Source organism: Lepidochelys kempii, chromosome 6 (assembly GCF_965140265.1).
Source record: "Lepidochelys kempii isolate rLepKem1 chromosome 6, rLepKem1.hap2, whole genome shotgun sequence".
Classification (NCBI taxonomy): Eukaryota; Metazoa; Chordata; order Testudines; family Cheloniidae; genus Lepidochelys; species Lepidochelys kempii.
In genome coordinates, this window is record NC_133261.1 from 73,203,020 (window position 1) to 73,230,996 (window position 27,977).

Consider the following 27,977-nt stretch of genomic DNA (forward strand, 5'->3'; position numbering starts at 1 on the left):
CCACAGTACTAGTGCAGAATCACTTTAGTAAAGCCAGCAACTGACCCAAAGTGCTCTTAGCCTTGACATTAGTGGTGGCGGTGCCCGGTGTCTTAGGTGATCAGCATCTGCTTGTGGTAACATGTCCCAGTGGCTGCAGTTCTAGCCTTTCCCACTAGGAGTAGCAGAAGGGATTGGAACCAAGCAATAACCTCACTGCCCGCAACACCCGTGTCATAAAAAGATGCGGGACCAAGGAATGTTTACCTTACAGATCTTGGCACCTTTGCTGTGGCTTGGTACAAGTGAAATGAGGCAAGGACAGATTGTAATGACTGATACATTTATTCTTACCTATATTAGTTTACAGCTGATTATTCAGAGCATGCTCTAAGAAGCAATATCTACAGAAGCTGTTCCACTTGCCAATAGGCTGGAGAATTTGCTGTTGCTATATTGTGAGCCTTTTCAGCTGCTTACCTTTTTCCAGTTAGATGGTAGATGGGAATGCCCATCACACAGAGTTAGGGGGAAAGAAACCCACTGGAAAAGGAACATCCTGAATCATCACATCCATTTTCTCTGCTCCACCTGGCTTTGAGATATTGGAGCTGCCATCTCATCCAAACTGTCCAGTTACTCAGGAATCCTGTTTCTATGCCCCCCTTTTTCCCCCTTGCCTTTTATAGTCACAGCGGGGTTCCAAAAATAACAGGTCTCTGTTACCAAACATGTCCTTTTTTTTCATCAGGATGAGGTACAGTGTCAGCAGTGGAGAGGAATTCCCCGTCCAGTGTAGAGAATGGAAATGCATCAAACTAGATTCCGGCATGTGGCTTTCTCACAAACTGGTGTACTGACAACTCAATGGGAAGGGAGCCTGGACAAGAACAGCTTATGGTGGGCAAGACAGGACGATGAGACAGGCAGTCCAGGGTAGGGACACTCCAGTGTCTCCTCTTCTCCTGTGAGGGCTAAGGAAACTACTAATGCTGATAATGAATTTAATAACTTAAATGATAAACACTTTCAAGCTGCGTAATCTCTTGGATTCTGTTTCCTGAGAGTCTGCAGAACATCCTCAAGGAGTGATAGCCCCAAGTCCACTTTGAAGGAAAGGAAGGGATCAGAGCCTATTTCAGAGGTCCCACAGTCTGTAGCCTGGACCGTGTTGGAGTTAGTCATGTGTGTTTGTGTTGCCTTATGGTACTGAGGAGTGACACTGGAAAAGGAGATGGCTGTAGAGTGAGACTCCGTGTGGTCAATTATGTTGGGGCAGCTGGAACTGTCCAGATACAGCCGGGGTGGCTTAGGAGGTGCCTGTGCCTGGGCTAGATTTTGCTCACTCTTACATACCAGGTACTCTGCTTTATCCTTCAGGTCTCTTAATGGTTCCCTCTTGTACTGTCCATTGTTCTCAAGTGTCTGGCTGGTCTGATTCAAAATAATGACTTGATTACCCAGCTTTTTATGCCTCCTGAACGAAAGACGCTTGAAGAACGTTGTGGATTTAATGGATCCTCTCCGCCAAGTATCCATGCTAGGCAGCAAAAGGAAGGGAGTTGTTCACTGCACTGTGTAGGAGGCCACTGGACTCCAGTCTCGAATTCAACGAAGAGCCACAACTCCTATAAGGGAGAAAACAGGCTGGTATCATAGGAAGTGAAAACTCTTTCCTACCACCTCCCTGAGTTAATGGAGCTACCAGATCTTTCGCCCATTTTGTACAGAAGGGAATCTTCCTCTTCAGTATAGAAAGGGTTGAGGTATCTGCCTGTTTATGCTGCAGAAAGGAACTAGTGAACAGCAGCAATGGCATGTAGACACAATGAGAACAGATTAACCCAGCATCAAGAACAGAAGAGCATGTCGGTACCATGGTAACCAGGCACCTTCATGGTGAAGGGCACAGCACAAAAGCCTCACTGAGTAGGTAGAAGGGGAGCCATTATCTATGTCAAACTGAGGCACACAAAAGAAATACAGTCCTAGAGGAATTTCAAATGAGGCAACTAGTAGAGACTGCATAGGAAATGAGCAAGCATTAGGAAAAGTAATTTTGGAATAAAGACTTACTCTGTGGTGGAGCAGCAGCTCAGTTCTGCAGGCAGAGGGGAGACAGCAGAATTCAGTGATGAGAACCACGACCACCACCGTAGACAACGTACTTGTGTGTCACAATCAGCAGCTCAAGGCAAGATTCTGCTGGTTTGGAAACAGCCGGTAAATCCTACAGTGCCTCTTTCTCTTCTGCTCTCTTCCACCTCTTCTCATCTGTCTCTTGTCACTGCTTCCCAGGCTCTGATTCCTTGTGTGTATGTGTTTGTTTTGAGCCAAGCCCTTGCTGAGTCAGCCACGTCAGAAACTGGGTTTTGCACTGTTGGTAATTGCCAAGATTTCAGGAAGTAGGTGTGTGGAGAGTAGTGAAGCATCAGCCCACGCTCTGCCTGAGGAGAAGGCAAGATTCCTGAGGGGCACTTAAACTGATTTCAGGAGATTCATCAACAGGACCTTTCGTTTTGTGACACAGCTTGGGAAAACTTGGATTCTCCTTGGAGAGCTCTAGCTACAGTGATTTCTGACTGGCTCACTGTACTGGTGAGATCCACAGATGGAAGGAGGGGGTGGTTCTTTTCTCCTTTAGATTTTTAAAGCTTGAAGTATCAGGTGGTGATGCATACATTCTGCTGTTGGTGACTCACGTGCAAGAGCCTCATGCTGGCTAATTAACCAACCCAGGCAGATGGCAGTGGGAATCTGCTCATTGGGTAGGAGCTCCAGGTTAGCAATGAAGGGACCTAGTTCATCTGTTGAAGACTGAGATTTGATTTGGCACGAGTGCTGACTTCCTCTGATATTACCTGTATCCATGCTGGTGTCTCATGGTATCAAAAGCTTGTTAATATAGATGCTAAAATATCAGTTACAGCGCAAGATTTTTCCACCTTCCCACTTCGAGAGTTCAGTTAATCATGTGCTTCTGTATCCCTCTCAGATCTATTCCATCTCTCCACTAGAGGAAGCTCTTTCCTGGGGTATGATGGAGAATTCATGCCTGCCCCACTTTCCTGCAAGAGCCCTCTTTTGCTCTAAGGGATGGCTTTTCTTGCTCTTTCGTATTCACAAAGTTCTGTTTCAATCAGCGTGGAATATGACTATTTCCCAGAAATGTGGAATGCTTTTATTGATTTTCAGGATTATTTTGTTAAGGTGGCTTTTTTTTAACTGTAGGTGTCAAGGGAACAAGACAAATGTCTAAAAGTAATGCTGTATTTCAGGGAAATCTTGAAGTTATGGGACCATGTACTGCCACTTTTCAAATACCATTGACACAAAAAGCAGCTGGGCTCTGACAAGGTAGCTGTTTTCTGCTACTTGCCTCATTGAGGAGCCAATGTAGTTATGCTGCCTTGCCAGTGCTAACACTATTATTAATACTAATTTGTATTACCATAGTGCCTACGAGCTGACCACGTTGTGCTAGGGTACTACACAAACACGGAACAGAAAGACAGTCCCTGCCACAGAGAGATTACAATCTAAGTATAAAACAAGAGACAACAGGTGGATACAGACAGACAGTACAAGGAAACAACGAGACGATATGGGTCAGCATAGAAAGCTGTGGTCTCAGTTTGACCTAACCATTGATTTGGTCGGTAAAGCAGATGGTTCCCAAACAGGCGGGAGCAGATCTGAGTCAGAAGGTGCTATTTTTGTACAGTCACTTGAGTACACTTTAGAGAGGTTTAATTTTCAGCAAGTGTGGTTTTGTACCTGGCAATATATGCATTTGACTCTTTACTGTTGTAGTGTTTTAATTACACAGTACAACTGACATCAGATATAACAGTACCGTAGAATTTGAGTGAGTTTATTGCTTATGTAGTTTGTTTGTATTGTTACACTATTTGAAACATCAGTAGTTTTTCATTCTTGAGGGAAGGCTGTTTTAGAAAGATAGCTAGGGAGGGTCATCTTTAGTTATTGCAGATCACTCTTGTGATGTTGATTTGAAAAGGAACATTAAATCAACTTTAATGGTAAAAACTTGCATGAAGAACAGAAAACAACAAACACCAGAAAACACCAGTAATTTAGGTCAGTTATGGCTGAATTATTTTTCTCTAGCCTCATTAAAACACTGGAGATTCTAAAACTGAATGCTCAGAAAAACGTTTAATTGCTTATTTTGTGCATTTGACAATACTTTGTGATGGTCACTTTTCCCTGTTGTTCGTATGGCTCGTACAGAGAGAGAGGAACACACAAAAAGGGACTGTAAAATCACAGAAACTAAACACAAGGGGACTGAGGGGCCAGTGTAAACACTGACTAGATTAAGTTGACAGTGCCTCTTTAATAACCTAGAATAATCTGCCAGTCTGAGAACGTTATATTTACTCAAGCAAAGCACATTGCTTAATTCTACTGTTTGCTTATGGAAATGAGTTTTAGTGGAAATGGAAGTTCCTGAGTTTGTGTATTTGAGAATTCCCTCCTTAGCTGTAGCAGGATTAGGGGGAGTGCAAGCTTCCACGGGCCACCCCGCCAACCCTTCACATAGCTTTTTGGGACCAGCTGGAGGAGCTAGAGGGTAAGTTAGTCTTCTGACCCCCATTCTGTCTCTGTCCCCTCTGCTGAGATGGCCGATGAGGGTGTTCATTCTGATAGCCTACAGACAAGTGTCTACTTTATGTAGGCCAAACAGCTATCACATAGTAACAAATGTCATTGCTAACCTGACCAGCTGGGTATCTCTAACCTGCTGACCTGCCAGGTGCAGCACCCATCTTTACTGCCACTGTGATGTGTTTGTACACAGTGCAAGTGGAGATTTCTGGGAGTTTGGAAACTGTGGTGTAGGCTGTTCTTTACAAATTCAGTTCTGTCATTTGTTCCCTAGGATTCCGTGGTCTCGGAGCGGGATTATGAAAGCTTGGTTATGATGCGAATGCGCCAAGCAGCTGAGCGACAGCAGCTGATTGAGCAGCTCAAACGGGAAGACGAGGAAGAGTCACATACATAGCATGGTGGAATACATATTCTCTCCCCTATCCTTCAGCTAAAAACTTGTTTTCTTAAATTAAGTCAATAAACTTTTTTCTTTTTTTTTTTTTTTTACAACCTTGTGGGAATACTTTATTGGAAAGTGGACAGTTAACACTCAGCATCCACACAGTCCTTTGATGAAAGGGGGAGATGGCTGTCACCTAATCTAGACTTTAAAACAGTAGCTGCCCTGTAACTGAGGACCTTTTTCTGAGAGGTGCTAACAAAATGCAGCTCCCACAGATTTAAAAGTTGTAGCTGCTCAACATCTGCCAGGATTAGGTCTTGAATTTTTTACATAGGAGCAGAAGTTTTTCATATAGCTTCTCCAGTCACACACATCTGACTGCTGAAAGTAGCCCATGGAAGAAAATCACACAGTCTCTTTATATTAATTCTTTATTACTTCATTGGCTACAGTAGGAATTGATCAGTACAAATCAATCCAGGAATTATATGCAGTTTGTGAGATTACACAACCAATACCTGAAATAGTCACAGGACCTTTCTCCAGTGATGTACTTCTCTAAAGATATTTCAAAGACCATGTGTTACACTGGAATGGCAGTCTCAGGGCTGACCAGGACAATGTCTGCCCACGCCAACCATAATCCCACTTGAGAGTCAATGTTCAAACTGTTCTCAATGCTAAGGGGAGCTTGTTCAAATAGCAAGGACCGGGTCAGTGTCTGGCCTCCTGTTCTTACTGTTCCAGGGAGATTGCAACAAGTAGTCTATGCTTGACCTACTCTGAGGACTGAGCAGGGGCTATATTGAAATGGTGGCCTCATGAGCGAGAAGATCAATGCTTAACTTCTCCAGGGGCAAGACCAGGCTAGTGTTTGACCTCACTCAAATACGTACTGAATGGGCAAGATTAACACTTGAAGTGCTGGCATTTCCCAGACTGCCACTCAGACAATACTTAGGAGGAGCCCTCCAATCTCCAAAGGATTCATGCATGATTTACCCTTAGAATTGAGTGGGCACATCTCCTTCCCCTTAGAGCTCATCTAAGGGCATTGATGGTAGTTTTCCATTATGTGAAGTTTTGACTATACAGCACTTCCCTTGAGCATGCCTGGAAACTGGGACAAAAAAGAATTAATTAATGGGGAAGCTCAATGCCAGTCCTGTGCTAGATGATCCACAGCAGTGTCCTGTGCAAGTGGAACACTACAGTCTTCCATGCTACTCCTTGTGGAGGCACCAAACCAGGGTCTGGCCCACCCCTGTCATGCTGACCACTCGGTAGCCATATTTCTCCAGCTTGTCCAACACAATACGGGGTGCATCATTCACGTAGTACTCCCAGCTGCAGCCAAAAAAGAAGAAAGGAAACAAGATGGGAAGGTCACAATGGATGGAAGAGGAACAGCTTCCCTTGCTAAACAGACTTTGTGTCTCCAGCAAAAAATCAAGTTAATCCTGTGCAAGACACTGCTGTCGCCACTCTGGAATAGAGCCCACCAAATGTGCAATGTCCTGTTATACTACACTGAGACTAACCACCACAGGTTTCAAACTCTGTGAAGCAAATTTGCCCAGCATTAAAGAGCCACCTAAAATTGGAGTGTAATTGTCCAAAACCAGTCTGATTGGGTGCCTCAGCCTTTTAGAAGATTGCGCTGTTGAACCAACTCCCACCTGTGCACTGTTGGGGCCTCACCAAAATGAGGAGAATCCCTTTACTGATCTGAGAGAGGAAGCAGCATTTTATTTCTCTTTGAAGGTCTGCTGCAGGGGACTTGAGACCTGAAATAGGTATTGGTTGAAGGCTTCAAAATCAAGTTTCTTAGGCAGCCAGTGTGCAGAAACACTCATAGCCACACTGCCACAAGGAGAGAAGAGCCCTGTTAGAAGGTGAATACATTCTAGGCAGAACTGGTAGTTAAGGTTGCCTGCCCTTTCCCATTCTGTGAGCCTATTTTCAGTTGCTCATAACTTTGACCATTCAGGCTGAAGCTTTCTATGCTGGGTGTCTGCCTCAGGCTGAATTGCATTGGAAAGTTTTCGCAAAAAGTATTCAGACATTCCTAAGGCGGCGATGAGAAATATACACTGTTTGTTTGCTCATGTTAAAAAAAATTCTTAGTTTACGTGAGACGCTCTGGTGCCCCTGTGGTTTGCAACCTGGGCTTGAAATTTGTCAGGGGGAGCCTTTTTCTGTTCTCACGAAGATTCCCAACTTTGACCAAGTTATGAGCCTATGAAAAATCTTGAGTTCACACTGGCTCAGTAGACATACTAGAGTTTTGCAGCTAAATTCTCTGAAGATTGTCTGCCCTGAGCATGCTCCACGCAGAGCAGGACTGTCCTTGCAATTGATTCTCCAGGTTGGTCATGGTAACAGTAGCAAGGAGACTGTGCTCTCAGTGCTCCCCCTTGCTGGCAATCAGGCTGCATGGAGGTGAAAGAAGCCTGACTCAAATGCAGAGGGGACAATGGCCAGAATGGGGAGGGCGACAACAGGAGTAGGTTGGGATAAGGAGCCTGTGGGGTGGAGACTGGGAATGAGAAGGGATGTATGGGGAGACAGACTGGACAAGGGACCAGTGGGGACTGGCTTGTTCATCCAAACTGTGTGCACTGAATGAGGTAGCTATTATTTGGGGGGAGGGGGAGAAGAGTATGATACTGTAATTAGACTGTACCATAATGTATATGCACAAGGGGCTTAATAAAGGTTGGACAGACAACCCTAATTCTGGCATTTCCTAAAATAAGTACTTGACTTTGCATCCTTAATAATGATCTTTTACTCTAGTTTTTTGGATGTAATGCATATAAAAACTGATTGGAAAAGCTACCTAGTTATCTGCCAGGATAGGACCATACCAACAGATATGCTGATAATGATTGGAGCTATGGGATCAGCGTTAAAGCTGTTTGTGGAATCTTAATTATAAATTTCCTGACTTCCAGACACTAAAAAACCCCAAAGAAATTCCCAAAGTTGCTAAAGTTGAGGTTGTAAATTATTACTAAAATGTGGGGGGGGTATTTTTAAAGTATAATAATGCTGAGATGTGAGAGCTTGCTGAAGACTTCTATTTTATTTCTTCTGACACACTACACTTCATTATAATTATAGGTGTGATATAAAGATATGTATTACAACTGCTTTTGAACTTAATACTTCCCATAAGAGGCTTTCAACATGCTTTTTAAGTGTCAATTTAGGCTTACATGTTGAGGTAAGTTCCATTATGCAGGTGAAGGAACTGAGGCAGGGAAGTTTTGTACTTGAGCAAGTTGGTGGTGAGCCATGATCAGAACCCCGGTTGGATTCCTTGCCCTGTGCCTTAGTCCCAAGACCCTTCGTTGATCAGACAAAAGAGCATCCTATTTCACTTAAGGATTATAGTCATCAGTGTTTGTAGCCTGTCTGAAACTGTGTGGCTTGGCTGTCAGAATTTACAAATTCCTCCCTTCCACCTAAAAACCAGCAGAGAGAACTATAACTTCAGCAGACATCATGCAGAGCTTAAACTCTGAGCTTACCAAATTACGGTAACCTCAGATGCATCCTGAATAATTCACATTAACCATGAAGCCTTCCAAAACAATAGTGACAGGTACTGCAACTATTGCATGAATGTGCCAAATTGGGAGAGTCTAACCTAAATGATCTGAAGGCTCGAGCTGGAAAAAAAGAGTTACGGTGCTTTTCCAAGCTCAGCCTGCTGGGGACACCAAATGAAACTCCCAGGAGCCTGTGCAGACCTTCAAAATAGGATCACACATGCTCGTTTGGGATTTGGATACACCCTGGAGCAGGGCTAGATTAAGAAATAGGCACAACAGACACATGCTTTGGACTCAGCCTCCCAGCCCTGTGGTGTAGGCAAATTCTAAGCTTTCATTTATTTATTTGGGGAAGAAAAAAAAAAGGTACTATCCTTCATAGTTACAGGAAAAGCCTGGACGTGTGACCCGCCTGGACGTGTGACCCACCTGTAACTGATGCAGTGACACCTGCTTGAGTCTGCAGCCCGCCTCCAGCAGAACAGCCGTCACAAGGAGGAAAGCTGTCTGGCCCTACACCTACCCCAAAGACAACCAGACCCGCCCTGGGTGGGGAGGTGGCTTAGATGCCCTGCTGGCAATGCAGTACAAGCTCTCCCCTTACTAGGGCTCAGATCTCCTCTCGGCTCCACTCCACAGGTCAGACTGTGGGTGGGAAAAGGTGGTGGTTCTAAAATGAAATGCCACTCTCAGTAAATTGTGCAGCTCTACACAATGTGATCATCCGTCTTTCTTACAGGCAGTGAAATCGTTAATTTTAGTGTTATGATTAGGCACCTGAGTTAACATGAATTCGGGCACCATTCACTTCCCTTAGAGCTTTTATTTCAGGCTCTCTGCAAACTCAGACCTACATGCATTGGTTTGTGAGTGAGCTTCAGGCTTATAATCAAATGCTGGTTATACAACTTAATTATGGAATCACTACTGTGGATCCAGAACACAGTGAAATCTACCCATTGTGAAGCTTTATTTACAAAGAGGTAGACAGAAAATCCTGGAGATGCTTGGAGTTAAGCTTTGCTCTTCCTATAGTAAAGTTTCATGTCATTCTAAACAGGTTCTGCTGGGCTAATGCCCTTGGAATGCAGCAACTGTCCTCAGCGGGAGTGAGCTGCTGCATTCCAAGGGGGTTATTTTCTTCATACTTCCCGTCTCCTCTTGCTCAACCCCAGCAGTGGGAAAGGCAGCACGGAGCTGCTGCTCTTCGCTGTGGCCACCAAGAACTATCCTGTACGCATGCCATCCTAGCAAATGGGTGGGGTGATAATTAGCTTGCACTATTTACAAGACACCTACGAGCCTGAAGCAGATACAAAATATGCAGGGTGGGAGGTGGGTCCTGGGGCCAACTCCCTGGTGGGAAGCCCAGCCCCACTACTGCGGGACAGGAATAGATTCTGGGATTGCTATCAGATGCTGTACCTCTGTCATGATTTGTTTTTGCAACTGCTTCTGACTGGTAGGTGTCTTACAAATTTGAACCCCATCCACGTCCCATCCCCGTCTCACCCTCCCTCTCCCCGCCCACCCACCCGCTACTGGGAGTGACAAGGATATTTTTGGTGTTATTCCTCCTTTAAAAACAAACAAAACCAAACCAAACCTGGTGGTGACTGCAGCAGTGACGTAGGGATGCATCCACTGCTTTACCATAGGCCTCCTTTTTTCTGGGGTCCTCTCCCCCCCTGCATTACTCTATTGCCTGCCCCTTTTTGTAGCCCTGTGGCAGCAGCTCGAAAAACTGAATTTCTTGACAATTTCATTGCCACCCAGTGGTTTTGAATAGCAGCATGAAACTGATTAGAGACTTGTAAATTCCACTCTGTTGCCATTAATTAGGCTAAACTATGGGGCAGAAGAGGTACTAGAACTGTGTCTTCAAATGCAGGAAGACAGCACTGCATTGGTTTATGTTTGGAAGGGTCTCTTCAATCACAAGGACTAGAACTTTTTCTTCCCCAACTGAGAATTTAAGTTCTGTAGGGGTAGAAAGAAAAGGAGTACTTGTGGCACCTTAGAGACTAACCAATTTATTTGAGCATGAGCTTTCGAGAGCTACAGCTCACTTCATCGGATGCATGAAACCTGAAACCTGTAGGGGTAGATAACTTAGGCCTCCATTTGCAAGGATGATGAGTGAGGAAGGAGATTTGCAAAGTTTTTAGTTTCACTAAAGTTTCAGGATACAGGGGGAAATGAGTAGGCGCCTTCTGTGTAATTAATGCTGCTGGGTTTTTTTCTCCTCCTCCACTCAAAGATGGAGGTGGACTCCAGTCAGCAGAGAAATCTAATAGCTTCTCCTCCACTGTTTTAATGATTTTTGTCAAAGAGAAATAAGCAGATCAAGTAAGAATGGACTTTGGATGCAAACAACGTCAGTAACACTTATAAGTTATACTAAAGTGGAAGGTGGTGTCAAAATCAATGCAAGCAGCAAAATAATAAGCAGGGACCTAGAGAAACTAGAACTATGGACAGAAAACACCATTAAAAACTCCAGTTGGAAACAAACTAATATGTCTGGGGGGAAATTAGAAACTCACTGCCCACTGAAGTCAATGGAAAGGCTCCTATTGATTTCAATGGGCACTGGTTCAGGCACTCAAAACGGACATCTGGACAACAGCAGAGAGTGGCTAAACAGGGTGTCAGCTTGCAATGGACTCTAGCAGCGAAACAGACCAGGAACCAAATCAGGGAGCCAGGAAGTGAGTCATTCTCAATGCAGCTCTGGCGAAACTACCTGGATTATTGTGTTCAGTTCTGGGCACCTGAGTACCAGAAATATTAATGACTGGCAGGAGTTCAGATAACAGCAACAAAATGATTAGAAGGCTGGATAAAGGACTGAATCATGAGGAAAGATTAAAAAGCGAACTATGCCGAGCTTGGTTGAGCTAGGAGAAGAAAGGTGTGCACCATGATAAGCGCCTACAGATATTTGGAGACCGTAAACAGCAAGGACATTAGGGTGGTAAAATGGAAACATCCCTACAGAAAAAGGAAAGATGTAAGCTTAGCATTAAGAAATGCTTCCTGGCAATGAGATATAATAGTACTGTAGACAGTGACTTGCTGCTGCATCATCCTAGGCAAGTCACTTCACTCCTCTGTGCCTCAATTTCTACCGCTTACATCCTGGGGATAGAGACACTATGGCTACGTCTACGCTGCAATAAAACACTTACGGCTGACCTGTGTCAGCTGACTTGAGCTTGCAGGGCTCAGGCAGCAGAGCTGTAAAACCGCAGTTCAGATATTCAGGCACGGGGTAGAGCCAAGCTCTGAGACCCTCCCCCATTGTGGGGTCCCAGAGCCCAGTCTCCAGCCCAAGCCCAAATTTCTACACTGCAGTTTTATAGCCCAGCAGCCCGAGTCAGTTGACATGGGTCAGCTGCAGGTGTTTTAATGCAGCATAGACATAGCCTTGCTGATCTTTGAGACTGGCAGATGAAAAACGCAATACAAATATTATTTGCAGCCGTGTTGGTCCCAGGATATTAGAAAGACAAAGTGGGTGAGGTAATATCTTTTATTGGAGCAGTGTCTGTTGGTGGAAGGGACAAGCTTCTGAGCTTCACAGAGCTCTTCTTCAGGTGTGGGCCCTTTCCACCAAAAGACATTGGTCCAATAAAAGATATTACATCACTACCTTGCCCCTCTCATATAAATATTGTTTTTGTTGTTTGTTTTAAACAGGAAACTAAGAGGCAGTGCAAACTTTATACAGGGCTAACAGCGAAAAAGAGTTCCCAAGTTCTAATCCTAACTCTGCTGCTAATTTGCTAGGTGGCCTTTGGTAAATCACTTAGGTGCCTAAACACCTTTAAAAATCTGACCCTAAATCCCAGTGATTTTAGTGGGAGTCAAGCACCTAAATACATTAAAAATACCTGACACTTAACCCTATGTGCCTCAATTTCTCCATCTGTAAAGAGTAGGTCAAATTATCTGGAAATCTTTGCAAAGCAAGCCCATTACGGATAAAGTCTATTAACGGGGATTCATGCTGATGACCTTGTTCTTTTGAAGAAAAAACTGGACATAAAGGGATGTTCTCTGGATCCACTGCAATGTTTGTTGAGAGATAGGCTTCAGGGTAGCAGCCTCATTGACAGAAACACTAGTTTCATTACAGGTTTCAGAGTAGCAGCCCTGTTAGTCTGTATTCGCAAAAAGAAAAGGAGTACTTGTGGCACCTCAGAGACTAACAAATTTATTTGAGCATAAGCTGTAGCTCATGAAAGCTTATGCTCAAATAAATTTGTTAGTCTCTAAGGTGCCACAAGTCCTCCTTTTCTTTTTGTAGTTTCATTACAGTACACTACTACATCTGTCTTAATGAGACAGACTGGAAGGGCATTAATGGGCCACTTCACCTTGAAAGGTCCCTAGAAATATGTGTTTATTTATGCTAAACAATCTGTGCCACTTTGCATTTAGCTGTAACACTCTAAATACTTTTCCCAGACCTGAAGAGGAGCTCTGTGTAAGCTCAAAAGCTTGTCTCTCTCACCAAGAGAAGATGGTCCAATAAAAGATATGACCTCACCCACCTTCTCTCTTCAATGAGAAACTTCAAGAGTGAGAAAAGAAAACTGCCTCTGCTAGGTTGAGGGAGGGGTACCTGACAAAGGATTGGGGATGGTGAGGAGAGGGAAGCGGAGAGAGAAGTAGCACAGAAATACTTACAAATGGTTCCCCAGCATGTTCCTCTTAATGGCACCCAGGTAGTCCATCAGATGTTGATCAGAATGTTCATCTCCAACCATTGTGGGTCCAACTTCCTGCAGAAGGAAATTAAAATTCAGCAGATGAGAAAAAATACCATAGTCCATGCATTTCTTCATCCCACCATTCAAGGGACAGCTTAAACAGAGAAGAGACAAAAAGCCCAAAGAGCAAACCCTTGCCATGTGAGGTAGGGTATGTTCCCCACCCACATCCACGAGAAATGTGAGACTTTGTGGGGAAGGTTATTTCTTGCACTTGTTTGCCAAGTTACACTCCTGCTACCAGGATTGCAAGCAGCACATCTAGGAAGGAGAACTACTGGGAAGGAGATGGAGAGGAGAATCTGTTGTAGGTGGGCAGGAGAGATCATGTTTATTGGAAACCTCTTTGTTCTCTAAATCCTGGTCTACACTACAAAGTTCGGTCAATTTAAGCCACCTTGTGTTGACCTAATAATGCATGTGTCTACGCTTAAATTTGTCTCCCACCAATGTAAGTGTCCCATTATAGTGACACAGCAACATCAGTTCCCCGAGTGGCATTGAGCCATGGTTGATGTACTGAGATCAACACACTGCGAGTGAAGACATTGCATTACTATGTCGACCTTAAAAGTCCTCCAGCAGCTGTCGCAGAATGCCCGACACTGACTGCTGTAGTCATAATTGTGAAATCCACTGCCCTAGGGGTCACAGAGACCAGAAGCCCCAGCTTAAAGCCCTTCCAATTTTTGAAATGCCTTTTCCTGATTGTCCTGGTTGGTGAGCACACCTCTATTTGCTCTCCATTGTTCTGTGCAACCACCCAACTGACCAATGCCAGCTACACGCTCCAGCTTGGTGTAAACAGGAGGTATTGGACCTCTGAGGCCTGTGGGAAGAAGAGCTTTTGTGTGCAAGCACAGCTATGGATCAGCTGTAGAAATGTGGATGTCTACGAGCAGATTGCATGGGAGATGCAGAAGGGTACAGCAGGGACCGGCACCAGTACTGTGGGAAAGCGAAGGAACTGTGGCAGGCGTATCGGAAGGCCAGCAGTCGATCCAGTGGAGAGCCTCAGACCTGCCGCTTTTACAAAGGCTGCATGCCATGCTTGGTGAAGACCCCACCACCACCCCACAAACGACCATGAAAACCTCTGAGGAGCCCAAGTCACAGTCCCTGGCATGACCAGCAAGGACGAGTAGAAGGTGGAGGAGGATGGGGGACATGCGACCGGAGGGTCCAGCTATGCCATGATCCAGCACCTGTTTGAGACTCCACTGCAGCCCAGTCAATCCTGGCAGTTGATCATCGGCGAGCCCAATGCAGGGGAAGGAATTTTGGGTAAGTGTAACTGTATTTCCCATCACAATGATGTACTGATGGCACCTCAATTTAACAGGACACAACTAACAACTGCTAATTAATTTACTCACACTAGAAGAGGTATAGGTACAACAGAGGGAGAGTTATCTGTTTGTCATTCCCCTGTAATGTTCCTTGCTTATGTCCCTTGAATCCTCTGAGAGATCTCAATGGAACTTCCATGGAGGTACTCTGCAACCCTCTGCCAAAGGTTTCCAGAGATGGCAACCTTATTACTCCCTCTGCTGTAGGACACTTTCTCACACCAGTCAGTGCTAACTTTGGCAGGCACCATTGCAGCATGCAGGCTAGCGGCATGTGGGCCTGGATAGCTTCGGGACATCAGCAGTATCTGTGCTCTCTGTGACTTTGTTACCCTCAGGAGTGAGATCTCAGCTAAATCATCACCGCCTGTGGGAAATGGTACCAGTATTCAGTGCTCTTGGCCTACACTCATAGTTTCATGCAACCAAGCAATTGCCTCCTCATTTCCCTCACTTCTAGCAAGCCATATTCAATATCGCTGCCGCTGTGAGTAGCACCGTGCACAAGCATTCCAAAGCAGAAATGTCAGCAAGCATGTCTTGTTTAAAACTTTAGGGGAGCAAAAGAAGGGAGTTCTGAACCTAACTTTTACTGTTCATCGTGACTATACTGATAACAGTGCCTGCAGCTGCACACATTGCAGACGGTATGGAGAAGGAAGGCCCAGGAGTCCCAGCAGGAAAAGGAGAGGGAGATGCACCAGGACATAATGGGGCTTCTCCAGCAGCAAGTCAAAATGCTGGAAACTCTTGTGGACCTACAGGTTCACCAATCACAAGCTCCTCTCCTTTTGCAGTCCCTGGAGAACTCCATTGCAGCACTTCCCTACACACCCCCGCATGGCATCAGGGGGGCCACGTCCCTATTCTACCCCAGGGAACATTAAGGACAACCAGTTTCACACCTACTGACCTGTGAGAGCCACAGCTACTGTATGTGTAGGTAACATGGGCATTACAATTCTTTCCCCTTGTTAAGTGTTGTTTCATTAATTTATTAAGTTTTCAGTGTATTTGCTTTTAAATTGCACAGATTTTTCTTTGCACTGATTTTGTTACTGAATAAAAATTATTTGGAAAACAATTCATCTTTATTGGTTCAAAATATATGCTGCAGAGTGCCTAACACCCACTTACTTGATACTCATAGGCTCAGTAACAAACAGTGTAATTATCATAAATGTACAGCAAACACCAAAAAATTACTAGATGCATTGTGAGAGTTATATTCAGAGATGCACACCAAGCACCACGCAATTCCTAACGGGCCCCAAAACAGCAGGCCAGGTAGAGCACAATACACCACCACACATTGCTGAGTTTGAACAGCTGGACACAAGGGCTATTAGAAGAGCTCAACTTGGAGCTTTATGGGTCAGGGAGGCTTTGAAAGAGCATTTTAACAGTGAGACACAGTAAACAGCAGCTCCAGCTCCACCTCAGCCACTTTTCCCCCTTTGCTTCACAATTATTATGCAGGACGCAGCAGGCAGCTATAGCCATTGGGATGCTTTTTTCACTGAGATCTAATCTTGTGAATAAAAAGCACCAGCGTCCCTTCAATCTACCAAAAGTTTATTCAACTGTCATTCTGCATCTGCTGAGCCGGAAGCTGAATCTTTCCCTAGTGCTGTCGAGATGGCTGGTGTACAGCTTCATGAGCCAGAGGAAGGCTGGGTCCCCCAGGACCACTATTGGAATTTCAACATAGTAATAATCCACCAGTCCAGAAAGAAAGTCCCTGATTGTAGCTTTCTGAACAGTCCTGTCGTCTTAAAGATGGGAGCGTCATGCACCTTTCCTGACCAGCCAACACTGATGTTGGTGAAGCATCCCTGGGTGATCCACTCACACTTGCATAACCATAGAAAAGTAGCTCTTTCTGTTTTATGTATTCTGTGGCAAGGTGGTCTGATGCCAAAATGGAGAAGTGTACACTGTCTATTGCTCTACTGCAATTCTGGATCCCATAGCTGCAAATCCATCCACTATGTCCTGCACATTGCCAAGAGTCATAATCCTGCATAGCAGGAGATGATTAATGGCCCTGCACACTTGCATGACAGTGGCCCCCACGGTGAATTTTTTAATTCGAAAATGATTTCCCACTGATTGGTAGCAATTGAATATTGCAAGTTTCCACAGTGTGATCACCACTCATTTCTCCGGTGCCAATGCAGCTCCCATTTTGATGTCTCTGAGTTGGAGGGCTGGGGCGAGCTCGAAACACAGATCCAGGAATGTGGAATTGCGCATCCGAAAGTTCTGTTGTCATTGCTTGTCACCCCAAGCCTACATTACAGTGTGATCTCACCAGTCAGTGCTCATTTCTCGGGCCAAGAAGAGACACTTCCCCATCTGCAGATGCTCTGTGAATGCCACCAACAACCTTGAATTGGTTCTCGCTATGTCCCACAGCAATCTGACCATCAGGCAATCATCATGTTCCCTGCTGATTCAGTTATTCTTGCAGCTCTGCTAATACCAGGGGATCGTGCATCCTCTGCTTGCAACATGTATGACAATAGTGCAGAGCTGTGCAGACACCATGGTTCTGTCAGAGATGGCAGACAGCGAGGAGCATGGTGCAGGTTCGTGGGATTTTTAAAAAGGCATGAAAATTATGGGATATAGATGACATTACAGGATGGAGACAGTTGCATGCTGGGAAGTTGACCCCTGGTTCCAAGTCACCCCTTCGTGACTTGTTTCTGCCCCACCACACATTGCCAAAACTTCCCAAAAAACAGTGCACTGGACAGTGGCAGGATGCATACTGGGATACAAGCCCTCCTGGTGAGTACACGCACCACCGACACAAGGACCCAAGGATGCATGCACACAAGCGATATACTAACTGCGGAGGCTTTATGCCGACATAACTTATGTTGACCAAAGTTTGTAGTGAAGACACTCAGGGTATGCCTACACTGCAATTAAAAACCCGCGGCTGGCCTGTGCCAGCTGACTCAGACTCGCAGGGCTCAGGCAATTTAATTGCAGTGATGTTTGGGCATCAGTGTGATGTTTGGCCTCAGGCTGGTGCCCAGACTCTAGGACCCTGCGAAGTGGGAGGGTCCCAGAGCTCAGGCTGCAGCCCGAGCCCGAACATCTACACCATAATTAAACAGCCCCTTAGCAGGAGCTCCAAGAGACAAGGGCCAGCCAGTGTTTGCTTACTGATGTTGTTTGCCCACTTAAGCACTTCCAACAGGACACAGGAGCTGTCTCCTCTCCCAATGGAAGTGTGAGCCTTAGGCATATTGCTCTAGCAGAGCCCTCTGCTGGCTGAACAAGGAGAGGTGCAGATGGGGTTTCAAAAAGATCCTTCTTCCAGAGGAATTCTCTAGCAGACAAATGTGGTTTCATGAAATGAGAGGAAGATGCTGGTGACCATGTCTGGGAATAACCAGGTACAGAGACATGCCAATGAAATGTAAAGTGATTGGCATGTACTCTTTAAAGTGAAGAAAAACAAATGGGATGGAGGTAGGAAGACAGAGGTGCTTTACATTGTGCCATGTATATCCCAACTGCTTGTATTAAAGAGCATTTACATTGTGCTACAAATATGTCATTTTACAGAACATTCTCTGCCCCAAAGAACTTCACAAACCAAGGTCGTAATTATACTGTAATGTGTAAGGCGGGGGGCTAGGTTAAAACATGGTAGCCCTGGATACAATCAGAACACGGGTCAGTCTTACAACATGGATGAGACCAAACCATGTTTTAACCTTGTTCCTGAATTATACTATGGCTTTGGGCTTTTGCATGGCCGTTACCAGACTATATTGATTATGGTTAAAACAGTTAGTTCCCATCTACACCGTAAGAATGAACTGTGTTTTAACTATGTCTGGGGACAACAGTCTTGTAACAGAGGCCTCCAACATAATAGAAATTACAGAGCTAACAGGAACTAAAGACAACCCACAGGACAACAGTCCAGGAGGAGAGTGCATTTGGTGAGGAAAGGAGGACTCGAGAACAAAGCACCTTAAACACCTAATACTCTGCCTGTCTGTAGCACTTCCAGCCACAGAATTCAGAATGCTTTACAGCCATTTATTTTTTAATCTTCACAACCTGTGTGAGGTAGTCACTTATCACCCCTACTCAGGGTGGTTTGATTTAAATCAAGGCAATTTAAATCATCTAATGGAAAGCCTTGATTTAAATAACTAATTTTAATAAACTCTTCCATTTGTGCTTCAGTTATTTTCTAAAGAAAGGTGCATTCTCATTCATTGATATAACCACTAAAACATAGAATCATAGTACTCGAAGGAACCTCAAGAGGTCATCTTGTCCAGTCCCCTGCACTCATGGCAGGACAAGTATTATCTAGATCAGTGGTTCCCAAACTTCTTCCGCTGCTTGTGCAGGGAAAGCCCCTGGTGGGCTGGGATGGTTTATTTAACTGCCGCATCCACAGGTTTGGCCAATCGCGGCTCCCAGTGGCCGCGGTTCGCTGCTCCAGGCCAAAGGGCGCTTCTAGAAGCGGCACAGGCCGAGGGACATACTGGCCACTGCTTCCAACAGCTCCCATTGGCCTGGAGCCGCGATTGGCCGAACCTGAGGACGCGGCAGGCAAACAAACCAGCCCGGCCCGCCAGGGGCTTTCCCTGCACAAGCGGTGGAACAAGTTTGGGAACCACTGATCTAGACCACTGCTGACAGGTGTTTGTCTAACCTGCTCTGAAAAATCTCCAAATCTCACATGTTGATTTATAACTAAATAGAGCCTTTACACTGGATTTGTTACATCTTTTTGCTACCTTGCAGGGTACACTATAACTACAGACATTTATACAAGCAATTATATAGCTTAATATTTTCAGATTCTTATTTATTAATTGTACATTTTTAGTATGTTTGAAAATGGTGAATGATATATTTCTTTTATTTACTAGATAATTAACTTTTTGCTTATGATTTGTGTTATGCTGCATTAGCGTGGTAACTGGAATTTAATTAAACACACAAAACAGCATATGACATTTATTTTTATTATGCAAAATAAGCCCTTAATACAGTACACGAACTATTGTGCCACACTTATGAAGCTTGATCTCAAAAGCCGGATGTTTTCCCCTGATTCTTTATATTAAAAAACAGTCTGAAACTCAAGGTTTCTGATATAAGCTCATGGATTCAGCATATTTAACTTTTACGTAAATATTTAGACATTATCATAAGTTTTTTATTAAATTCAGATTTCATTTTAAACCAGTTTATTTTTAAAAAGAAAAATTATTTAAAAAACAAAGCTAAAAAATCCAGTTTAAGTTTTAAAAAAATCTAATTTTTTATGGTCTCAACAAAAAAAAATCTATTTTTATCCACCTTGGCCCTATTTTTACAGAAACAGAAATGGAGGTACAGTGTCTAAGTGACTTCTGTGAGGCCACAGAATGAGAAACCAATAATTCTGGCTCCTTGTCCTCTATTTGACAGAGCATTATCAACTGCTACAACTGGCCATGAAGGACAGGTGTTGTATCCAAGAGGGGGTCTCTCCCACATGTTCTGGAACCTAGTACAGCCATCACTAGACCATAGGCACCAAATGCAATAGTTAAAAGCTCATTTTAACTACTTAAACTTAGTTAAGAAGAGCATGAGGGTAAAATTGACATTGTGTCAAAGGATTTTACTGCCCCAGGCAAACGGGAAATATTTGCTCTTCCTCATCACAGGTCGATTACATTTCTGGCCGGCTGTATGGTAGAGCTGGCAGTGGATAGAAAGCAGCAGCAGAAAGTAGTTGTCTCTGGAGCCATCAAGGTTGAAGGAGCAAGAAAATATGATGATTTTGTTTTTACAAGAGAGATGAATGTTGGAGCCCAGAAGTTCCATGGAATTTCAGAAGGGGAGAACCAGGGGTGTGCCCAGAGGGGATGAAACAACCCCAAACAGTCTAGAAGTACAGACTCAGGGCCTGATCTTGCTCCTACTGAAGTCAATGGCAGTTTTTCCATTTTGCCCTTGACTTCAATAGGGGGAGGAGCCATAGGCGGTGAGTTATATGGGCCCGTGATGCCCATGCTCCACCAATATTCAGGAAGGTGGGCCTGGCTTCACCAATGTTCGGGCTTATATTTTCAGAGCTGTCCCCGTCCATAGGACCGACCAGGGCAACAACCCCAGGCCCCACGCTTTGCGGGGCCCTGCACTTCAGGAGGATGCAGGGTCCAGGGCGGCCTGGGGAGTTAGCGATGGGCCTGGTGCCGGCAGCAATGAGCGACCCAGCCAGCTCCGCTCCGCCTCTTCCTGTCCCTGCTCTGCCCAGCTCCCACTCCACCCCTTCTCCCCAAACCCCCGCCTCTTCCTATTCCGTCTCCTCCCCACCCCCATCCCACCCCTTCCCACAAGGTTCAGCCCCGCCTCTTTCTGGCTTCCGCCCCCTCCCCCAAGCAATGCCAGGAGCCGGCGGGGCAGAGCAGGCTGTGGCCGGGTCACTCGCTGCTGCCAGCACCAGGCCCCCTGCTAACCACCCAGGGCACCCTGGACCCTGCATCCCCCTAAAGCGTGGGGCCCCCAAAGCGCAGGGCCTGGGGTGATTGCCCCAGTCCGTCCTATGTATGGGACGGCTCTGCTTGGACCCTTTCTGGGCACTGCCAAAAATTATACAAACTTGGCGCCCATAGGAGGAGCTGTTTTCAGGTCAAGTCTACATTAGAAAAGGTTTGCTGATAGAGCTATATTGGCATACCCTCCTACTATAGATGCAGCTTGTAGCTGGCAAAAGAGGGCTTTGGCTGCTATAGCTTATACCTGTGCTCTGAATGGAATAAGCTATAGTGCTAAAAGCACTTGTTTGCCAGCATAACTGCATCTACACTAGGATATACAAGTATTGTAAAAAATAAAAAACAACCCACACCTCTCTAATAGATATTACTGTACTGGCAAGTTTTAAGTGTAGACCTGGCCTTAGTGACAGAGAAGAGAGGGGTTATGCCAAGGAAATAGCAAGGTCTGTGAACAAGAAAGGAACAGAGCCTGGAGACCTTGTATTGATTTCCATGAACTAACCTTAGGGACACATCACGTACTTGCTGTTCCTGAAACGTGGGTTCAAGGTAATGGTGGGCAAAGGCACCGTTACAGAAGCAAACAAACTAGCAGCCCGAAGCTGTGCACCTTGACCCACTACTGGTTTAGCAATGAAATTACCGGACAGTAGAGGCAGCTAAGTCCAGCACAGTGGCAGCCATGCCCTCTCCTTCTGGCCATTGCCAATGTGGACCAGGTGAAAGCAGGGATTTTTTTTTTATTATTGTTTTTTTAAAATGTACATTAGCCCACTACTGATTTCAGTTGTTGTTTCACTTGTGGACCAATGACAATTTTAAGCTCTATAACATTTGCTATATCCCATTGAAGAGCTGAGATCCCAGACTCTCCAGTGACACATCAGAGCACCCAATTCTGCAATTGGATCCACTGGAGTGGATCTCTGTGCCATGCAAAGACCCATTGATTCCAAGGGAACTCTAAGAGGGGACAGGAGTTTGCCCACAGCAATCCAACTGCAGGACTGGGAGCCAGTATTTGTAATTAGCTCTGAGGATTTATGAAATGGAGACATGAATACTGTGACTATGTCACACACACACACACTCATTTTCCTACCATCCAAAGCTTATCTGTGGTAAGTAAGGCAACCTGGCCATGCAGACACAGAGATATGAAAATCTGTACCAATAAAACTTTTAAAAGCACTGGAAATAGCAAGTATTATACTGAATTATAAACAAGACGAGATGGTGTGTGGCTATTTGGGATCATCTACATAACCTGTGAAGGGTTAAAGCATCTCCCCCAAACCCATTACAGTAAACAGGACAGCCTTTATTCCACTACACACCATCATGTTTTCTCGCTGTATATAAAAAACATGCAGTTTCAGGAGGGTGTGTAATAGGAGCAGTTCTTCCACTACCTGAGTTTGTATTTTTATTTTTTTTTTACAGAACTCCTGACCACAGGTTACTTTGTTTGTTTCACAGTCGAGTTCTTCTTATTGCAAAAACCACATCCTCATATTCTGGACTTCAGTCAACATTTACAAGTCTCCCCTTTAAAAAATAAAGAAAACAAAACTTTTGTCTGCTTTTCAGGCTTTATCCAAACAGCACCTGACACTGTATTAGCAATCACTGTGTTTCCTGACCTGTGTGAACCAGTGTTTTTGTCCTGTACATGACTAGATTAGACAAGCAGGCTATAGACTAGTTGGAGTGCCCAGAGCACAATTGTCAGATAAACATCCCTTTCCACAGTACTATGCTAGCAACAGTATTTAAACATGGTTTCAACGGTACTGTTGCATGTTCAACATGCGTAACCTGGTCAGACTTCCTATTTCCCTCGGTAGGGCCATCAGGCAGAGGAGCGGAGGCAGGACTATTTGCAGGGAATGGTGAAAATCGATGGTGAAGGCAGCCACATGTGCTGATTTGTTGGATGGCAGGACAATTCCTTCTCAGACACTCTCAGGCTCTAACAGCTAGTTTCCTTTTGCCCCCATAAATTACCTCTGAGCTATGGACTATGTTTTTTCCTATTCAGTCAGAGCCCTAAGGGCTTGCCAACACTAGACTTTTGTAACTGACTGCCTGTTAACTCGAGGTACAGAAGTCTAGCATAGACATACCCTGAATGATGCCCACATGAGACACCCAGGAAAGGGAGAGGACAGTCCGTTGGGGTTTTTCCTCTCCAAGTTCCAGTCAGTGCCCCAGAGATAGTTATCTGGCTATGAGCAAGACTCTAAGTGTAAACCATGTATCCTGGGAAAGGGGAGGGAATTTATCAAGCCTGGTACAAGTGTCAAAACACAACCAGGTAACACGTGCCAGGATCTACCTTGGGTAGGGGAAAGACAGCAAAGAGGAGAAGAGTCAAGGACTATATTAGCTGCACAAGTAGGCAACAGTACAGCACATCCCTAGTGGAGAGTAGAAAGTCAGCTGCCACCCAGCTGTTTGGAGAAGGTACCTACACAGCTGGACAACAGTACTGTACATTGAACTCCTGGAATGCGGGGTGAGAAGGCAATCAGCTGCCATCCAGCTGTTTGCAAAAATACTAGTTACCTCCAAAGCTGGGCAGCAGTATCTTAATACTACAGGAGCAATTCAGGTGCCATCCACCTATTTTTAAAATGCATTAAAATCTCTGTACAGCTAGGCAACGGTAATATACATGGCATCCTGGAATTAAACTTGGGGGGAAGGAATCAGCTGTCACCCAGATGTTTGCAAAGCTACTAAATTACCTGCACAGCTGAACAGCAGTACATCGCACCCCTAGAGAGGGGAAATCAAGTGTCATCCAGCTGTTTGAAAATTCAAACACAAACAAATCGTCAAGCCTGGATTTTATACCGACCGCCAGCAGCAGACAAACAAAACCATGCACTAGAAATAAACCAGGCAGCGTGTCAGAAACATTAAAGAGAAGCAGCTGCCACCAGGGACAAGCGTGGGCTCAGGAGAGAGGGCACGATCCGCTCCGGAGTGCGTCTGGCGCCCCGCGCAATCTGCTTGGTGCCGCCACAAACCCCGAGTGAAGCCAGAACTCGCCCTGCTGCCATGATTCAAACCACGGAAGTCGTTCCCGGCCCTGCCCCTCTACGCCTGCATTTCTCAGTAATCTCCAGCTCCCGCCCTTGCCGGGGACGGGAGAACGGCTGCAGGCTGGGCTCCTCTGCAGGGGGAAGGAAGGGCTCGGTCCGGATCCCGTTACGCCAGGCACTCGCCCGCCCGCTAGGAAGGCGGAACAGCGGCCCCAGTGGGAGAGGGGTGCAGGCAGGGAGAGGGTGCGGGACACCCCCCGCCATGCGCCGGCAGCGCACACTCACCATGCGGATCTGCGTGCTGATGAGAACGTAGGGCATGATCCCGGCTACCCCCGGCCCCAAGGTGGAGTCCAGTGCCCACCGCTCCCGATCGGAGTCTGCCTCTGCCTCCAGCCCCAGCTTAGCCTCCCACACGTGACACCCTGGCCAGCCGCGGCCACACCCCCGCCCGGGGCAGCCTATAGCCCGAGGGGACTGGGCGCACCGCAGCGGGGGGAGCGGCGCAGGACCCTTCCCTTTGCCCTCGTGCTGCCGGGGCTTCTCCCCGGGCTGGCTGCGCTCAGTGCCTGGCTGCAAAGGAAGCAGGCGCTGCCCGCACCTGAGCGAGCCTCGCAGCGGCGTTGGCGAGGAGGGCTGCGTAGTGTGTGGCCGCCAAACTGGGGCACTGAACACGAGGGAGCTCTCCAAAGGGCATGGGGGAGCCTGGACGCGTCTGCGGACAAGGCCCACAAGCAGAGGGCTGGGTGGTTGGCAAGCTAGAGAGGTCCTGGGGAGTCAGTCCATGGAAAGTTTTGAAACCCAGGAGGGCTGTCTTGCATTGGATACAGAGATAGTTAGGGAGCTGGTGTAGCTAGAGGAGGGCAGGGGCCCTGCTTTGGGAGGCTTGATCTATTGTACTTTCCCCCTTTCTATTTGCATCCACCAAAGGGAACCAGAAAAAAAACAAGGCTCATCCAACAATGCATTGTACTTGGTGCAAATGTCAGCCTGCCCAGGCTGCCTCCCTAGGGATATCCTCCCATCAACCTCTAGACACACTATTAACAGGCCTGTAACAGGACCCTGCCCTCTCTTTGCTCCAAAGTGGGCCCTAACACTATTTCTAAAGAAGGAATTAAATCTTGACTCAAAAGCAGGTACAGACCTGAACACCAGACAGTCTCAGGAGTTGTTCAGGTGCCTCCTGCTAACAGCCCCAGTGGACTTTGCGGAGTTTAACTGCAACGATCCTCTGGAAAATAAAAGGAAGGGAAGCAGAAGGTGGAGCTAAAATATTCACCTCGGTGTAAAACAGAATATCATAATCTCCCTAGCAAAGAAGCTGGGGGTGGGGTGATATTGCATCCAGTGCAACCTTAGAAGTGTGTAATGCTGGTTAAGGAGTGAGTATAAGCAGGACTCTCAGGAGATGCAATGATAGTAGAACCTAACTTTTGCCCTCTCCTGGGGGTGAATGACCCCACTGATGCAGAGGATTGCAAATTCCATCCCCCTGTGCCAATAGTGTGAATATATAGCCCTTGGGCTGTAGTATTCCCCGGTGGTATGATGACCAGTTATGTTAACAGAATACAGATATTCTGTGGGTACAACGGAGTGATTGTATATCAGAGTAGCATTTTGTATGGTCAGAGTCTTGTACAAACAGTAATGAATCCTCACGACACCCCAGGGAGGGAGGGAAGTAATAATATCCCCATTTTACAGAGGGAGAGACTGAGACGTGGAGGATTGATGTGACTGCCCAAGATTGTGTAACAAGGCAAAGTCAGAGACAAGAGGAGAGCTCAGGGGTTCCTAGCCTCCACTCTTGTGCTCAGTTGATGGCTACTCCAGAGAGTATCTAACCATGATTTGTGAGCCAAGCATGTCTCACAAATAATGTATCTGTTTTCTGATGGTGGAAAGTTGTACATTCTACCACATCACTGGCTACTGGATAAGTCCTGCAATGTCATTGACGTTGGTTCAAGAGGAGGATGGTGTCTTAAGTGTGGACAATGAAGAGGGATTGAAGAAATCAAAATCCAGTAAGCAAAATCCCTAAAAGTGAACTTGTGCTTGCTATTGCATTAGGCCCCGGTGCCACTGAGTAAGAATGTCATAAAAAAGATAATTTGATACACAGACCCAGGAGTTATCATACTGGATAAGACCAATGATTCAGCTAGTGCAGAGTCTATCTCCAACATTTGTGCATCTCAGCGGCTACAAAGGAAAGGGGAAGAACCCTGAAAGTTAGCAATTATGGAATAACTTGCCCATAGAGGAAATTTCTCCCTAATCCTTCCAGACAGGGTATGTCTACAGTTCGAGCTGGGAGTGTGATTCCCAGTTCATCAAGCTAGCACACCAAAAATAGAGTATAGCTGCAGCAGCATGAGCAGTGGGATGGGCTAGTGGCCCAGAGTACGTACCTACGTTCTTGGATGGTACATATATAGGGCAGCTAGCCCATCTCACCGCTCATGCTGCCATGGCTGAGGAATATGCCTAGGGTCTTGTATTGGTATGTACTTGGGGCGGCTAACCCCTCCTGGCATTCATGCTGCTGCAGCCACATTTTTAGCTCATGTAGCTAATGCCAGTATGTCTCCTTGAGCTGGGAATCACACCAAGCTCCAAATGGAGACATGTCTTAAAGGCTGGTTTTTGGCCTTCCGGACTTTGGGGGATTCTCTATTTAATAACAATCCACAAAAACATTTGCTCATTTAAAGAAAAATAAAGGAGATGATTTATAAGAGGCTCCAAGTAAATGGTTACTGGAGACAGAAAACAGCCCTCTGAGATCCTTCCTGGTGAAACCTCACAGAGTGAAAAACAGGAGATGGCAAGAGCCAATGGTCCCACCCAGATTTTTCTTGGGATGACAACAGATTGATTTTCTTTGCTCACTATTTATTATTGTTTCCCCTGCCTTCAGATAGGGAACTGTAAGAGTTTTGAGAGAAAAACAGTTTTCGCCTAGCTTCCCTGTAGCTTCTGCAAGTGTTTTTGTGTCCTTGGCTGAGGTATTACTTTGTAATGTCCTATGGCAATGGGATTAAATCAAATCAGAACCATTTAAGGCAGGGGTGGGCAAACTTTTTGGCCCGAGGGCCACATCGGGGTTGCGAAACGGTATGGAGGGCCGGGTAGGGAAAGCTGTGCCTCCCCAAACAGCCTGGCCCCCACCCCCTATCTGCCCCCTCCCACTTCCCACTCCCTGACTGCCCCCTCAGAACCCTCCCCCCATCCAAACCCCCTCCTCCTTGTCCCCTGACCACTCCCTCCTGGGACCCCCCACCCCCTATCTAAGCCCCCCTGCTCCTTGTCCCCTGACTGCCCCGTCCCCTATCCACACCCCTGTCCCCTGACAGGCTCCCTGGGACCCCTGACCCATCCCTCCCCACACTTCTTGTCCCCTGACCACCCCCTCCCGGGACCCCTGTCTCTAACTGCCCCCCCAGGACCCCAACCTCCCCTGCTCCCTGTCTCCTGACCGCCCCTCTCCCCAAACCTCCGCCCCATCTGGCCGCCCCTTGTCCCGTGTCTCCCCCCCGGGACCTCCTGCCCCCCATCGGCTTACCAGGCTGCTCAGAGCAGCAAGACATGCTTGTTGGAAAGCTTGGGAGGTGGGTGTTTGGGTGCAAACCATGCTGCTCGCGTGGCGGCATGGCTGCGGGGGAGGGGAGACAGCGCAGGAGGGGCTGGGGG

The 27,977-nt window shown here is 46.1% G+C and overlaps 3 protein-coding genes across 5 annotated transcripts in view; 1 reads left to right on the plus strand and 2 right to left on the minus strand.

Moving 5' to 3' along the window:
- The window catches only part of DNAJC17 (DnaJ heat shock protein family (Hsp40) member C17), a 36,318-nt gene extending 24,540 nt beyond the window's left edge, over positions 1-11,778 (plus strand). For 2 of the 3 annotated variants that reach the window (XM_073348758.1, XM_073348759.1), the window contains one exon: positions 4,886-11,778. In XM_073348758.1, the coding sequence (XP_073204859.1) occupies positions 4,886-5,008 (123 nt within the window). In that variant the 3' untranslated portion in view covers positions 5,009-11,778. The remainder of the gene's footprint in view (positions 1-4,885) is intronic. The other variant, XM_073348757.1, reaches the window with a different exon arrangement.
- C6H15orf62 (chromosome 6 C15orf62 homolog) lies at positions 306-3,356 on the minus strand. The gene is made up of 2 exons (XM_073348760.1): positions 2,056-3,356; positions 306-1,607 (listed from the first exon to the last, which is right to left on the minus strand). Exon 2 carries the CDS (start codon positions 1,516-1,518, stop codon positions 1,009-1,011), a length of 510 nt encoding a protein of 169 aa, XP_073204861.1. The 5' UTR covers positions 1,519-1,607; positions 2,056-3,356; the 3' UTR covers positions 306-1,008.
- Positions 5,417-27,937, minus strand: GCHFR (GTP cyclohydrolase I feedback regulator). The gene is made up of 4 exons (XM_073350343.1): positions 27,850-27,937; positions 24,561-25,033; positions 13,255-13,349; positions 5,417-6,346 (listed from the first exon to the last, which is right to left on the minus strand). Exons 1-4 carry the CDS (start codon positions 27,935-27,937, stop codon positions 6,223-6,225), a joined length of 780 nt encoding a protein of 259 aa, XP_073206444.1. The 3' UTR covers positions 5,417-6,222.
- Between the last annotated feature and the right edge of the window lie 40 nt (positions 27,938-27,977).

Excerpts from the sequence above, each read along its gene's own strand:
- C6H15orf62 (XM_073348760.1), bottom strand. The coding sequence starts at position 1,518 with ATGGATACTTGGCGGAGAGGATCCATTAAATCCACAACGTTCTTCAAG.
- GCHFR (XM_073350343.1), bottom strand. The coding sequence starts at position 27,937 with ATGCCGCCACGCGAGCAGCATGGTTTGCACCCAAACACCCACCTCCCA. Across the intron at positions 13,350-24,560 it reads TCAGCACGCAGATCCGCATG|GAAGTTGGACCCACAATGGT; the intron begins GTGAGTGTGCGC and ends TTCCTTCTGCAG. Across the intron at positions 6,347-13,254 it reads AACATGCTGGGGAACCATTT|CTGGGAGTACTACGTGAATG; the intron begins GTAAGTATTTCT and ends TTTTGGCTGCAG.